This window comes from Tamandua tetradactyla, chromosome 20 (genome assembly GCF_023851605.1).
Source record: "Tamandua tetradactyla isolate mTamTet1 chromosome 20, mTamTet1.pri, whole genome shotgun sequence".
NCBI lineage: Eukaryota > Metazoa > Chordata > Mammalia > Pilosa > Myrmecophagidae > Tamandua > Tamandua tetradactyla.
Window position 1 is genome coordinate 5,572,520 of NC_135346.1, and position 16,292 is coordinate 5,588,811.

General features: G+C 37.5%; 1 protein-coding gene across 1 annotated transcript; it reads left to right on the plus strand.

Moving 5' to 3' along the window:
* Positions 1 to 284: 284 nt before the first annotated feature.
* On the plus strand, positions 285 to 1,034 carry LOC143664809 (olfactory receptor 2AG2-like). Its single transcript, XM_077138181.1, has one exon. The coding sequence runs from the start codon at positions 285 to 287 to the stop codon at positions 1,032 to 1,034; it is 750 nt and encodes a 249-aa protein (XP_076994296.1).
* Positions 1,035 to 16,292: the final 15,258 nt, after the last annotated feature.

The following is a 16,292-nucleotide window of genomic DNA, read 5'->3' on the forward strand; positions in this document are numbered from 1 at the left end:
AGAAAGGGAATGAAGTTGGCATATAGTAAAATGATGGTGGGCCCAAATTGTGTGAGATTAAAGTTTTTTTTCTGATCTTTCCAGGATAATGAACTCAGAAGGAGAGAATGGGGAGATGGTCCAATTACAGCACTGGAACTGACTTTGTTCTCCTGGGGCTTTTCCATGACATTCAATCCCCTAATCTCCTGTTCTCTCTCATCTTCTTGATGTTTCTCATGGCACTTTTTGGCAATATTATGATGCTGATTCTCATTTGGTCGGACTCTCGACTGCATACGCCTATGTACTTCTTTCTCAGTCAACTTTCCATCATGGACCTCTTGTACAGCTCCAATATTTTCCCCAAAGCAGCCACTGATTTCCTGTCTGGGAAGAACACCATTTCCTTTGTGAACTGTGGGATTCAGCTCTTTCTCTTCACGACCCTTGCTGCAGCAGAGTGCCTTCTGCTGGCAGTCATGGCTTATGACCGCTACGTGGCCATATGCCACCCTCTCCGGTACTCAGCTCTCATGCGCCCTAGAGTCTGTGCCTTCACGGTGGCTGGCAGCTGGCTGGCTTCTCTGCTCAATTCTTTAGTCCACACTATATATGTTCTGAATCTCCCTTACTGTGCTTCTCGGGAAATCCATCATTTCCTTTGTGAGATCCCAGCACTCCTAAAGGTTATTTGTGGCGATACTTCTTCTTATGAAGATGGACTTTTTGTAAGTGGTGTTTTGGTCCTCCTCATTCCAATATCTGTCATTATGGCCTCATATGGGCAGATACTCTCTACTGTGTTGAGATTAGGGTCAAAGGTAGGAATGAGAAAGGCTTTGGCAACCTGCTCTTCCCATATGATTGTGGTGTCTTTCTTCTACGGAACAGCCATCGTCATGTACCTTGTCCCAAAATCCTACCGTACCGCGCTGCAGGACGAAGTAGCCTCTGTCTTCTACACTATCGTCACTCCTATGCTCAACCCCCTCATCTACAGTCTTCGAAATAAAGATGTGGCTGCAGCCCTCAGGAAAGTGCTGGGAAGGTGACCTTCCTCCATACACACACACACACACACACACACACACACACACACACACACACACACAAATGGATACATATTTAGAATAAGATAAAAGAGGATGGGCCACATATAAAGAATGAAATTATTATTTCAAAAATAGACACCTTACAGAAACCAAACTATTACTTCTATGCAGACAACTCATGGACAAATTTCTTCATACGTCTCTTGGCAAGATGACATTGGATCAGTTCTCTTCTTCCACCTGAGCCTCATTTGAACCTCACAGTACTATTAAGCAGAATGTTCTATGTCAGAAGGCACCCAAAATTTGTAGGAAGCAAATAATAGAGGACCAAAAGATCTTTTCACGCTAGACAAAATGAAAAATGCAAAACCTTACCAATATAAACCCTATGTTGAATGTTACATTTATTTACCCTAAATATCAGTATTATAATATTATAACATCACTTAAAAATGAGCATTAGTAACAAATTGCTCATAACTTAAGTTCTGCAATTCTTGTCAATATTTAATTCTGAATATATTAATGTGGCCTATAAACATACACTTTTCTTCATTCTCACCACTTGATTTTGGAAGTGATGTAATGTTTTTGAAATAATTGTTAGAAGAACTCATATTCTTATACTATTAAATAATATTTACCTAAACATTTACAGTAATTTAGCCTGCTAAATATAGTAATTTACTATTATTCATTTTTAAGTCATTCCCTATATATAAATATATATATGTATGTGTATATGTGTATCTCACCTGCCATATATATATATACATGAGGGTATTCAGGTGTATTTGTATATATGTATACAAATATGTGTATATACTCACATACATATAAACATGTATACATAAATACCACTCCCACTTTATGGAATTTCTATCCTGATATATATCAGGAAATGAAAAAAATGGTTCCAAGAATATCATTATTTTTTCTTGATATGTATTTCCCAATTAAATTTTTTAAATTAGTGTACATTTAATATGCAGAAAAAATGTATTTATGCTTATAATATGCTTGCTTATGTAATACTGTGTGCAATGCAGTCATCAACAAAATGTAATATTAACATTTTTGCCTTTAATTTTAAATTAATTTTGTATGTGAAAAAGAAACAATAGAATTTTAATAAATATTTACTTACATATACATACCACTAAAATTGTGTGTGTGCCTTGTAACTTTCTTCTTACTGACTTTATCATAATGATTTTTAGCTTTATATTATTTCGGGTCTTCATATTAGCATAAACAATTGACATTAATTTTCATGTAGTATTAATGAAAAATCACCAATCAATTATGTCTTTTATAATTTAATGTTATTATCTGTTAAATATCTGAACTTATGCAACTTTTATTTTTAAATTGTATTATGTCTCATCATTACATATTATTTGTGTTATATTTCTATATTTTCCTGGCAGTGGTTAGCCTTTTCATTTTATATTTAAGTTGTAACTCAAGCTCCAGCAAGCTCTACAGTATACAAGTTTATGTCTAAATCTGCTTTAAAAAGTGGAAGCAAGGGTGCAAGCATGCACAGGTGGTTCAGTGGTAGAATGCTCTCCTTTCAGGCAGGAGACCTGGGTTTGAGTCCTGGACCATGCACCCCAAACAAACAAACAAACAAAAGAGTGAAAGCAATCCTAGTGTCTATCAATGAATGAAAAGAGGAACAAACGTGGTGTATTCATACAATCGGATATTACTCAGCCACAGAAAAAAATGAAATTCTTGTATATGCTACAACCTTGAAGATGGTTAATGAAATAATCTAGACATAAAATGCCATGAATAGTATGTGCATTGGCTTGCAAAAGCTGCCAGAATGCAATAGAAATGGAATAGCTTTAAAAAAGGAACTTATGAAGTAGTAAGTTTCCAGTTCAAAGGCTATAAAAATGTCCAAATTCAGGCATCCAGAGAGAGAGAAATACCTTGACTCGAGAAAGGCTGATAAGTCCTATCAGCTGGGCAGGCATGTGGCTGGTGTCTGCTGATCCTTTGGCTTCTCCTTTCAAAGACTTTCCCTGGAGGCATTTTCTTTCTGCATCTCCAAATGTCTAGATCTTGTGTTGGTTCTATCACTTTTGAAGCTTTTTCCAAAATGGCTCCATCTTAATGGGCTCTAGTAAGTGACCACCTTGAATGGACAGAGACACATCTCTATGGAAACCACCTAATCACAAAGTCCCACCCACAAATGGGTGGGTCACATCTCCATGGAAACAGTAAAAAGATCCCACTCAACAATATTGAAAGAGGATTAAAGAACATGGCTTTTCTGGGGTGCACAAACAGTCAAACATATAAGTATGATTTAACTTATATGAAATATCTAAAGTTACCAAATACATAGCAACTAGAGGTACAGTTCAGGCTCCCAGGAACTAGAGAAGGAGATAGGGTGTTATTGCCTAATGGGTGTAGAGTTTTGGTTTGGGGTGATGAAAAAGTTTTGGTGACAGTGGTGATTGTAGGACAATATTTCAAATGTAATTATTATCACTAAACTGTGCATCTGAAGATTACTTAATTTGGAAATTTTGAGTTGAAATAAATAATTATTTTTTAAATCACATCAGTAGAAACAGCAGAAATTAGGAGTGAGGACTTGGAGCAAATCTATGATTCAATTTTCCTTGGGTAAATGATTTAACTTCCAAGCCATATACCTGAAGGGGATAAAATGGGGTAATTTAAAATCATAATGGCCTCAGATAAATTCTGGGAAGATCAGATGAATTAAGTGTACCTGGCATATAGCAGGAACTTAATAAATAACAGGTTCTTCTCACTAATATAAAAATATACCTGAGAAATAATGACACTTTAGGATTTAAATGGTGTAGATACCATCATTTGACATAATTTTAGATTTAAATAGCCCAGGTATCATAATTATAGGTTAACTTCTTGGTTTATCAAGATTCTCAGACAAGAGTTTGGGGAAAATGCCAAAGACTTGGGTGAAGTGTGGAAAAAACAATGAGTCAATGAAAGGCATTGGATAGACAGTTGGCAAATAGAAAACACCAAATTGTGCAAAATTTCCATTTTTGATGGCTGTCAGATAAGGAATGCATACCCAGTTAGCCCATGTCAGGAGCAGTAACAGTAGCTTTGTGATCCTTCTGACTAAAGCACCAAAAAATGTAGTTAATTATTCTAAAACAAATAAATATTTCTGATTAGACAAATCTGTTTCCTATTGGCACTCTGGTATAAGCTGAGAGACAATCACCATTATAACTGATTATTTCCCTTTGCTCTTTGGTCATGCATATAGATCCTCAAGAGAGGTTTTGGGAAAATATGTATTGCATAGTGTATACATCAAGACATATAATTTTGGAATTAGAGCAGTCTTATAGAAATCCAGGAAACAGCAAATAAGTAGGAAATCATAGTCCAAGACCAGATCTGACTGGTTACTTCTAGATGCACTCAGTGACCCTTGATGGATTTGGCAGTCAGTCCATGGATTGTGGACTGTTGATGACCAGCTGCCTTGTTTGCCCTTACTCCTTTCCACTCTGTTAGTTACCCACAGAAACCTCCCCAGCGCCCCCTTCAACCTCTTTGTTTCTGAGCATGTAGATCGGGGGTGCAGGAGCAGGGTGACAACAGTATAGAAGAGGGTGCAGAACTTGCACGGGTCCTGGGAGGAGCCGTTTCCAGACTGCATATACATGTAGATGATGTTTCCACAGGAGAGTGAGACCACAGTGATCCTGGTGTTGAAGACTTTTGCCTCCTTGATGCTAACCGAATTAGTAACACAGCCCTCAAATGTAGCCATATGAGACTAGGATGAAAAGCATGGGGGAGAGCACGATGCCCACTGCTAGCATAAATACGGTGACTTCAATAGCCACCATGTTGGCAGGCCATCCAGATCAGAGCTGGCATCTCACACAGGAAGTGGTCCACATGATGGTGCCTACAATGTGGTCATTGCAGTCACCGGAGACATGGCCAAGGAGTTAGCCACCCCACAGCCCCAGGACACAGACACAATCCCACACAGAGCCTTGGGCTCAGGATCACCTTGCAGTGTAGGGGCTTTCAGAGTGCAACAAAGTGGTCATATGCCAGGAGAGCAAGGACCAGGCGCTCCACACCACCAAGACCAAGGAACAGGTAAAGCTGGATAGCACAGTGTAGCTGATGGTTTTGTCATGTTCACAAAGGCTATACATTAGCTGTGGGATGGAGATGGTGGTGAAACTGAGGTCCAAGAAGGAGAGGTAGGTGAGGAGGAAGTACATGGGGGGTTGGAGGTAAGGACTCCATTGTTTTCAGTTTCTGTTCCTATGGGGGTTACTCATTTTGCTTCTCTGGGGCTGGTGTTCATCTCTTGGCTCCCCTTGGTCTCTCTAGGTTCTGGCTTGCTTAACACCTCATGGTAACCTCTCCTAGGCTCCACGTATCTCCAACCATCTGTGTCTCTGTTCTCCAAGTATCAGAATCTGTGTCAGCTCTGTTCTGAAGTTTCTGTCAGCTCTGTTATTTCTGACTCTCTCCAAAATGCCTCCTCTTTTAAAGGATTCCAGTAAACTAATCAAGACCCACTGGAATGGGTGGAGTCACATCTCCATCTAATCAAAGGTCACACCCACAATTGGGCATGCCACATCTCCATGGATATAATCTAATCAAGAGATTCCACCTTACAGTGTTGAATCAAGATTAAAAGAAATCGATGCTCCCACAAGTTTGGATCAAGTTTAAAACATGGCTTTTCTAGGGTACTTAATACTTTCAAACTAGCGCTGGGAGCAAACTCACCCTTTCCACATGTATGGGTGGATGTGCTCTCCTGACCTGAGGTTTCCTGAATCTAGATCTTAACTTCCAAAGTTCTACCTCTGAAGACATTTTTACTTCACTTTGTCCCTTTTCTGTCCCTTTTAGTCCAGACTGGTAGTGGTTCTGTTTATACAGATCCCGCAAAACTCTCGTTGGTTTTCTGTGCAATATGCTGAGATCATGCCCATTATACAAAAGGAATTTCCACAGATCCTTTCTGGATAACTCTTCTTTCAACCCTCATTTGTCCTGTAATGGCTGACTGCTTCTATGCTTAGATCAATCCTCACACAGGGTCCTATTCACCGGGGCCCCACTTTCTGGAAGCCCAGAATTTTACATAACAGCAATTTCTGTTTTTGTTGTACCCAAGAGTTCAGTTCTCAACTTATCTCTTTCATCTCACATTTTACTATAAGTTTCTAAGAGCAACCAGACTACGTTTTCCATATTTAGATAGGAAATTTCTTCTGCTAAATATCCAATTTCATCACTCTCAAATTCTGCCTCCTATATATAAGGAATGACTTTCTATCAGTTTTCAATGATGTTCATTATTTCTGTCTGCCTTATCAGAAGCATCCTTAGAGTCCACATATCTACAAGCAGTCTTCTCAAAGCATTCTCTGTCAAGCTCCTCAAAACTCTTCCAGAATCTTCCCCTTACCCATTATAAAGCTGTACCAGCATTTTGGTATTTGCAAATTACAGCACCCCACTTCTGGTACCAAAATATGTAGTACTTTACAAGCTGCCCAAATGAGATATGCCAGAACTGGAATAGCTTTTTAAAAGGGGAATTTAATAAATTACAAATTTACAGTTCTAAACCTATAAAATTGTTCAAACTAAGGCATCCAAGAAAGAAACTTTAATTCAAGGAAAGCCTATGAGTCAGAAACACCTGTCAGCTGTGTAGTCATGTGGCTGGCATCTGCTGATCCCTCGTTTCTGGGTTCTGTGGCTTTCAGTCTCTATTCTTATGAGGGTTCCTCACTTTTCTTCTCTGGGGCTGACTTTCATCTTTGGGCTTCCCTTGGCTCTTTCTAGGTCTGGCTTGCTTAACATCCCATGGCAATGTCTGCTGGGCTCCAAGCATTGCTAAATATCTGTGTCTCTGCTCTCTATCAGCTCTGCTCTGAAGTTTCTGTCAGCTCTGTCATTTCTGACTCTCAAAAATGTTTCCTCTTTTAAAGGAATCTAGTAAACTAAGCAAAACCCATCCTGGAATGGGTGGAGTCACATCTCCATCTAATCTAAATGCCACACCCACAATTCAGCATGCCAAATCTTCAAAGAGATAACCTAATCAAAAGTTTCCAACCTATGGTATTGAATCTGGATTAAAAGAAACAGCTGCCTCAACAAGATTGGACCAGGATTAAAACATGGCTTTTATGGGGTACATGGCTTTTAAGGGATACATAATACTCTCAAATGATCACTCCACAGAGTGTTTCACATCTCTGTGGAGATAATCTATCAAAAGTTTCTAATCTACAGTATTGAATCAGGATTAAAAGAAATGGCTGCCCTACAAGGTTGGATCAGTATTAATTCATAACTTTTCCAGGGTTCATAATACTTTCAAACCAGTACAACATGACAATAAGAATATATGATAGTGTGTGTCTGTGCATGTGCATTTTCTTGGCCTGATCATCTTAAATCTTGGCAGACCTCACTAGGAAAGTTTCAATTCTCTTGCACTATGAAGCAAAATACAAGTAAACGTGACAACATATTAAGAACTGTGCATTGAAAGAAGCACTGCTAACAAAGTATAAAGAATAATGACACTATTTGAAAAATTCATCATGACATTCAAAGACTTCTTATTGCTTGCTGAGCAACCACCAAAAACTACCAGAAATAAAGGTAGTGATTTGAAGAAGCAGTTCAGAGGAAACCAAATCACTTACAAGCAAGTGGTATATAAATATTGCAAATATTCTCACTCATGATTAAGGAAATAAAAATTAAAACATAGATATACAGATATTCAAATTTTAGGCACTAAATATTGAAAAGCTTGGTAATATACAGAGTTGGAAAAATGTGGGGAAATTAATACATTCTCAGAAAATCATGGAGTTTAAAATAGAATAGCATCTTTGAAAAGAACTTAATAAAAATCAGTATGTAAAATACCCATATATTTTGACATTGTGTATATATTTTTTGACACATTAGTCTTTCATTATATTTAAAATGTGTTTTTTTATCCATTTATTCTACATCTAGGAATATATCTTGCGTTTATTAGAGGCCAAAATGTAAATTCTCCTGCTCAAAAATTTTCATTATAGCATTGTTTGCAACAGATAATAATTGGAAATAATGCACATATTTATAGCTAAAGAATGACTACATAAAAAATGATACTTATATGAACTGGAAATAAGCAATTACTAAATAAGTACATGTAATATTTTTTGAATTATTAACTATCCAATAAAATCCAAAATATGATATTAATTTCACACAAGTATATTGAAAAATACTGCACATATCCACAAGGTTTTTCAAATATGATATTGTATAGAATAAGAGATAGTAGAGCACCTTCCATGCACAAAGTAGGCCACTATTTTGTAAACTGCTTAACTCACATATTTGTGAGTGTGTACGTGTCTACAATGGATCACAATATATTTCTCCCAGTAAATCTTGATCAAAGAGCACGAATGAAATTATTCCAAAATGCAAAGTTCCACCTCAAGTCACAAATCAATTTCATGTACTTTTTTCAGTTCCTGGAAAGGGGAGATTTTAGTGTATGTACAAAGCATTTCTAGTCTTGAAGATTAAAGAGATTTAAACTTGCAAATATTGACTTTTAAAAAGTGGCTATACTAAAACAAAAGTGGCCATACTGTCAAGTACTTAGGAAATGAGATCAATGACTTCAGAGCAAGGAAGGAGTATGAGAATGTACAAGTTTTACCAGTAACCAACAGATGATTAGCTAAACCCCCTAATCCCATGAGTTTGATAATACCCTTTTCAATGCTCATTTAAAAAAATAAAAATAAAATGCATTACAGATCTCATTTTATATTCTCTAAAATTTGTTCAGTATATATTACAAACCTGCATGAAATATCTAACTTATCTCTTCTCAAACCCATTATCTAATACATTTCTTAAATAACATCTTCATGACAACTCTGCCTTTTGTCCCACACACATAAAATACGACTTCAGTAGTTTCACTTTGTAAAAGGTGTTTCCTATATCTATGACCCTGATGCTGTTCTCTGTACCAATAATTTTAATTTGACTATTATTGAGTAGAAATATATATTTCAAATTAATCTCAAAATGCCAGTGTCTCTATGAACTTTTTTAGAAGATGTAAAACAGAAAATTGTATTAAAAAATATAGTAAACATATTCAAAGGAAAAAATCCAAGGATCCCAGATACACATTATGATAAATGATCATTTACGAAATATCCTTCTCTTGATAGAATTTCAGCCTTTTGCATTTGCTTCTACTTATCTAGCCATCTTTCCACCATTGCTTTTTTATCTCTTTCCCTCTACCTTTTCCTGTTCTATGATTATGCTAACAGATTTCCCCTTCCCCTGGTGACACTAGAAAATTTACCATTGTACAACTCATGTGGTTACCACTACATTTCTTAATATACTCTTCAACTTTACCAACATCTAGATGCCTATAACTTTCCTCTCCCCTCAGCCCCAAGTATGATTTTAGCTTTCAATCTACACTTCCTGGGTGGAGATGCAGTGTCTTATTTTCCAGTTTTACCTGTTGATTTTGGATGTGTGTGTTCATTGGAAAAGATATTGTATGTCTGTATTTGTAGCCACTTTGGAATGCTATAATACATACGCCAGTAATTCTTTCAATTTCAAAAAGGGTATGTAAGAAATAAATTTCCTGAATTCTTTAATATCCAAGAATATCCTTGTTTTACCCTCAAAACTGAATGCCAGTTTGGCTGGGTATAGGATTCTAGGTTTAAAATCTTTTTCCTACAGAATTTTCATGATTTGCCCTATTTACTTCTGGCATCTAGTGTGTCCAGTGAAAAATCTTCTGTCAATCTGATTCTTGCTCCTTTGTAGGTTACCTCTTTTCTCTCTCTGGAATCCTTTATGATTTTATCTTTATCACTGGCATTCCAAAATTTCACGGAGATGTATCTAGGAGTGAATCGCATTTCATCAACCTTACTGGGTACTCGGTAGGCATTGATAATCTCAAGGTGCAAACCTTGCTTTAGCTCTGGAAAGTTCTCTTCAATTATTTCTTAAATTATTTCCTCCTCTTCATTTTCTTTATTATTTTTTCTGGAATTCCTATTAAATAAATGTTGAAGCTTCTAGTTCTATCCTTTATGTCTCAATCTTTTCTTTGTTTCTTATCTGCTTGGCCATTTGCATTGTAGTTTTATATTCTAGATTGTTGATTTTTTTCTTCAAGTATATCCATGATACTACTGAATGCATCTATTAAGTTTTTACTTTCCAAGACTTCTAACAGATAATTTTTAACTTTTCCAGTCACTTCTTGTATCTCTCTGAAACTATTAATTTTGAGTTTTCTCAAGTTCTCCTTTGTTTCCTGCATTAAGTCTGCTCCTTTGGATGTTTACTTTTCTGTCTGCAGAATTCTGTGTCTTTCTTTCTGAGTTTTCCTTAAAACTGAGGTGACTTCTGATGGAGTCATCAAATTTGTACGTGAATGCTTTTTCCATTTACCATAACTTATCTCCAGAGAGTCTGAAGGAGAAGGTAAATGTAAGATTGGAGAGGATGTCCTAATTTCTGAATGTTGGAGCATAACCATTTTCTCTTCCTTCTGGATTTTGACTACTACCTGGCGTTTTACCGACTGTTTCTTATAAGAATCCCAAACACAGTAGTTAAAGGCAATTTATTTAAGTCCATGTGAGGCCTCTTCTTTCTTCGTCTTAGAGATAGAGTTTAACCCTTCTCCTTAGGGGGCCTTTGTTTTTTCCCATGTTAAGTCCTCTTCCATTTCCCATTCTGAGGCTTCTTTCTCCTCTGGTGTCATATCCTCTATCTTTGTGGCATCCCTGGGTATTCTCTCAACTTCATGCTGTATCTACTACCATATGACCCTGAAAGCTTGAGTCCTGTTCCTCATGTAACTCTGAGGCCTCTTTTCGCTGCTCTTCTAGTTCTAAGGCCCCTCCTTCCTCCTCCTTCTCCTCCTCCTCTTCCAGCTTTGAGGCCTCTTCTTCCACCCAGGCAGGGGCTTCTTTCTCATTCCACTCTGAAGACGCTTCGTCCTGCGCTTCAGCATTCTTTATCTCCTCTGGCTCAGCAATCTTTACTTCTTTGAGAAACAGAAAGATCAGACCATCACTAGTTGTTCTCTAATCTCCATGTGTTGAGTCTATTGCAGTTTTACCCACTTTTTCTTGACCCCCATGTCTTCTTCCTCCTTGGTTTATTTTTTTCCATTTAGTGACAGCACATCCTTCAGTAATTTTTTCATAGAAGGCTTGTGGGCAATAAATTTTTGAGGCCTTGCAGACATGAAAATGCCTTCATTTCACCATCACTTTTAAATGATAAATTGGCTTGGCATAGAAATTTTGGCTCAAAATAATTTTCTCTCAAAATGTTTAAGATATTGCTCCATTGTTTCCTAAGATCTAGTGTTGCAAATGGAGTCTGCTGCCAATGTGAGTACTGCTCCTTCATCTATCAACGCTTTTTCTTCTATGAAAGCTTTTAGAATTTTCTCTTTAGTCTTGAATTTCTGAATATTTTTCTCCTTTCCCATTTCTTTGACTAGTTCATTCTCCCCATTCTCTCTGTTCCACTCTTCTGTAACATCTATTTGGATATTGCAATTTCTGTTTCTGTCATCTCTATTGCTTAAATTTTCTTCTATATTTTCCGTGACTTTGTGATTTTTCTGATCCATTCTGGAATGGATCACTAAAACAGTCTTCAAATTTATCTAATTTGCTACTTAACTTATGGATTGCTTTTCCTTGCCTTTAAAGGTCAAATTTTCAATATCCTCAACTATCTTAACATGTTTTCCTTCTATTTTCCCTTCAAATGCTGAATTTGTAAGGCTAAATCTCTTATTTGTTGCCACTCTTTCCCATTACTGGAAATTGCTGAATTTTTCATTTCAGGTATTATAATTTTTACTCTAAAATTTCCTTTAAGTCACTTTTAAGTGACTTAGTTCTTCTACCCTTTAGTCCAGATTTTCCATCAAGATTTTAAACTTCTTCATAGTAACTGCTGACATGTATTAGTGTTTTAAATCCAATATCTGTGCCATCTCCTGGCTGGTTTCTATTAACTGCTGTCTTTCAATGGGCAATATTATCCTGTTTCTTTGGAAGTCTAGCAATTTCTGATTTTACAGTGGACATTATGAATGCCATGCTGTCAGGATTGGATTCTGTTATATTGTCCTGAAGGGGAACTTTTGTTCTTGTAGGACTGATAAAATCCAGCAATTCAGAAAGTTTTTAAAATACGTCATCCATTTATGGCCTTTCTGGAAGGAAACAAGCTCTCTGAATGACCAGACTTCACCTCCTGTAAACTCTGTCTCATGCAGTTTTGAAGCATGTAAAAGTCCAAATCAAGGCAGCATTATGTGATCCTTCCTTCCCCCTAAGACTATGGCATTCTGGAGCTGGCCACCAGAGATCTTAGTCCTTAGTTTTTTCCCATGGAAAGCAACATGGCGAGTCTCCCAGTCTCTCTGGGTTCCATTGGTGTTTATCCTCTGGCTGCTCCCTCTGCGGCTTTCCTTTAAGAACTTTTTATTGACATTTCTGCTGCTCTACTACGGCATTCAGCTTATTATGGATATTCCTTACTTTTCTTTTTCATTCTGTTGAGTCCCTTAAGAGAAGTGAGCTTAAACCTTTTTGCAAATTTCAACACTGTTGTGTACTCATAAGATATGGTTATAATTTGACTTTGTTTCAGGATCTTGTAATCACTCCAGTTTCTGGACTCTTGGAGCTGTCTGCAGTGTACTGCTTCAGAGAAGTTTAATTTTGGTGTTGCTGATGTTAAATTATTTATTGCATGGTTATGAAATAAATTAGTCAGAATTTACTGACAAGCTACCATATCATATAGGTTACTTGTCATAACATTCACAGATTTCCAATCCTATGCAGCATATAAGCTTATCCCTCATTATTCTTAATACAATTTCTCCACTTCAGAAAATAAAACAGCTTACTGTTGCTTTAACTCTGGTGATGTCTCATCACTGTTCCTTTATAATAAAAGAGCCTTCACATAGCTGATCAGATCTAGTTCAAATTTCACTTCTGCCTGACAACATTTAGTTGTTTTTTTTTGAACAAACTTCAATCTCAGCATAAAAATATATATTATTTTGTGTTTCCTCATACTGTCTCCTCAGCACCTTTAAATTTCAACTTTTAGATATCATTTTGAATTGGTAAATATTCCTTTGAAATGATCAAATAACATGAGTGTGATATATGTGTTTGTTTTGCACGTTTCTGTCTTGGTGTGTGTGTTAGTCAGATTCAGTTGTCAACTTGGCCAGGTGGGCATACCTAATCTTGTTGCTGCGGACATAAGCCAACCATATGTGAACCTCATCTGTTGCCAATTACATCGGCAGTCGGCTAGCAGGCGTGTCTGCTGCAATGAGTGAGGTTTGACTTAATTGGCTGGTGCTTAAATGAGAGAACACAATGTAGCACAGCCAAGCAGCTCAGCATTCCTCATCTCAGCACTTGCAGTTCAGCCCAGGCCTTTGGAGATACAGAAAGAAGTCACCCCGGGGAAAGTTGTTGGAACCCAGGGGCTTGGAGAGAAGACCAGCAGAGACCATCTTGTGCCTTCCACGTAAGAAAGAACCTCAGTGGAAAGTTAGCTGCCTTTTCTCTGAAGAACCAACAAAATAAATCCCCTTTTATTAAAAGCCAATCCGTCTCTGGTGTGTTGCATTCTGGCAGCTAGCAAACCAGAACAGTGTGTCTGTCACTAACAATAAACTTTCCAAGAACAAAGAGGGGGTTCCTAATTTCCTGTTTGGGTATTTTTTGATTCACTCCACATGGCTTTGCTATTTAACAAACTAATTGAAAAGCACAGGCCTTAGAGTTGAACCCCTATATCCTGAAGTCTCCTCACCATTTTCACTTGCCTGTTTCTAGGTACCATTAAAAATCAGGAGGCAGAAGGTCAAGACCTAGTGGGAGGACCTTAGTCTGCTAATGGATGTCTTCTTCTTTCCTGGGTGTATGCAGGTGCTCCAGCCAGATGCACCTCCTATGGGATAAGGCATTGCGGCCTCTTCTGATCTTGGCCCAATCCTCCATTAATTCAATGGAACATGATGTTTGTACAGAACAGTTTATGGTGATGACAGAATGGATGTCACTCTCTTGAGGAAATACTGGGTAGGGACACTGATAGTGATCTGGCTTCATCTACAGCCCTAGGTCCTGGGGGAATTTCTGAACTAATGGGGATCATTAGCATGTACCCTCAGATATGAAGCAGTGATGCTTCCCTTCAAGGTCTGTAATATTTCATATAGTCAAGACAGAAAATGAAGACCATGAGAATTTTTCCCTTGATATGCAATGAATTTACTATTTCATGAAGGTAAAATCTGCATGCTATTCTAAGGATATAAATACCGATGGGCCATTACTCAATTCCCCTCTTCCTAAGCACTGTTAGATGGCTAGAAACAGCTGAGGCATAGTTAGTCCTATCCAAATGGAGCAGGATCATGTTGGTTTTTTGCCCTATAGATCTTCTGAAAATAGGGTAAAAATAATCTGGCATTTTTTTGCTAATAATTTTTTATTTGCAATTGAAAGAACCCACTGTCCTAGGTAGTGGAAGAATTTCATAGGTACATCGATTAATAAAGGGTTTTATTGTTAAGTATTGGAGTCAACAGGGTGAACGACTTTGTTTTATTTCTTTGGGAAAGGAGGGCATCAGCATGCATGGATTTATGCTTTAGCTTTAAAAACTAACCATGGGATATTGAACATGTAACATGAACGCCTTGATATCAAGAAGATTATATATCTTGATGGCATGCTCTTTATGCCCATGTCAGAGAAAAATCAGATTAATTCAAGTCATCTGACAAAAAATCTCAAAAGAATTATTCTGGTACCTTTGGGTAGATTTAATCACAGATCCATATTCCATAAAGGTGAACACTCATATTTATAGAATATGCATTCTACACTCATACAAGTCACCTGCATCCTTCTCTCTTCTCCATATACTAGAAGAGCTGATCCACCAAGGGCCCAAGAAGCACACCTGAAGCATACACAGATGAGGTGATGCTCAGAGAACAGGTGAATTTAATAAACCCCAGTGTTCCCAATTTCTCTTCCATTGGGACCCTACGAATTGCAGACACCACTCTAAATTTGCTCAGTTCCTTCTGCCTGCTAACGAGGCTACTTTTCTTTCCTCCATCCCCAACTAGCCCCACATACCACTCTCCTCTGACTTCCCTTCATGCCATGATAATTAGTGTATTTAGTTCATTCACTTAACAGACCAGTAACCTGATTTGGGGAGAAGGGTGTGGGAACTCATCCTATGAGTTGCTTGAATAAATTATCCAGTCTTATGATAAAATATAGACACAGCTGTGTAAAGTTATAATTAAGGAAAATCTAGAAGCTAAAGTTTGGACTTGATTGTTTAATTATCTTTTAAACGGAATTTGATTGGCAATTGGCTTAAGAGTAAGTCCAAACAGGGAAAAAATTGAACAGAATGACTTGAGCAGAAATATCCAATTATAATAAAAGAGAGATGGCCCCTCAATAAAGGAGTATACAATACTGAGGTAAGCAAAGGTAAGGAGAGCAGATCCAAGATCCAAGGTAACACATTAATAGAGAAGGTTAGATGAAGGGAGATACACAAACATGGAACTGTCATTTCAAAACTAAAAATCTTTGGTCTCGGGCAGGCTACAGTGGCTCAGCAGGCAGAATTCTTGCCTGCCATGCCGGAGACACGGGTTCAATTCCCGGTGCCTGCCCATGTGGAAAAAAAAAATGATCTCTACAAGTTAATAGAAAATTCCCTAAACCCCAAGGGAGTACAGTATTTTGAGATGTGAACAAATATTCCTGCAGTCATAGAGTTTTATTCTACCAAGAAGGGATATAAAAAGCCCCTAACAAATGAGAAAATCAGAAAATATAGTACAAGTTGATAAGTACTCTAGAAAAATAAGAATCACCATTTATCCCAATACAAGGGTTTGGAAGATGGGTTCCGGGGCAGCATGGGTTGCCATACTAAATGAGTAGCCCTCAGTGAGCAGCTGGGATTTGAGCTGTAGGAAATGGAAAGAGTCAAGGGACCTCTGGGAAGAGAGAAATGCAAGCAGAAGTCATAGCTGGAGGAAAGGCCTTGTGC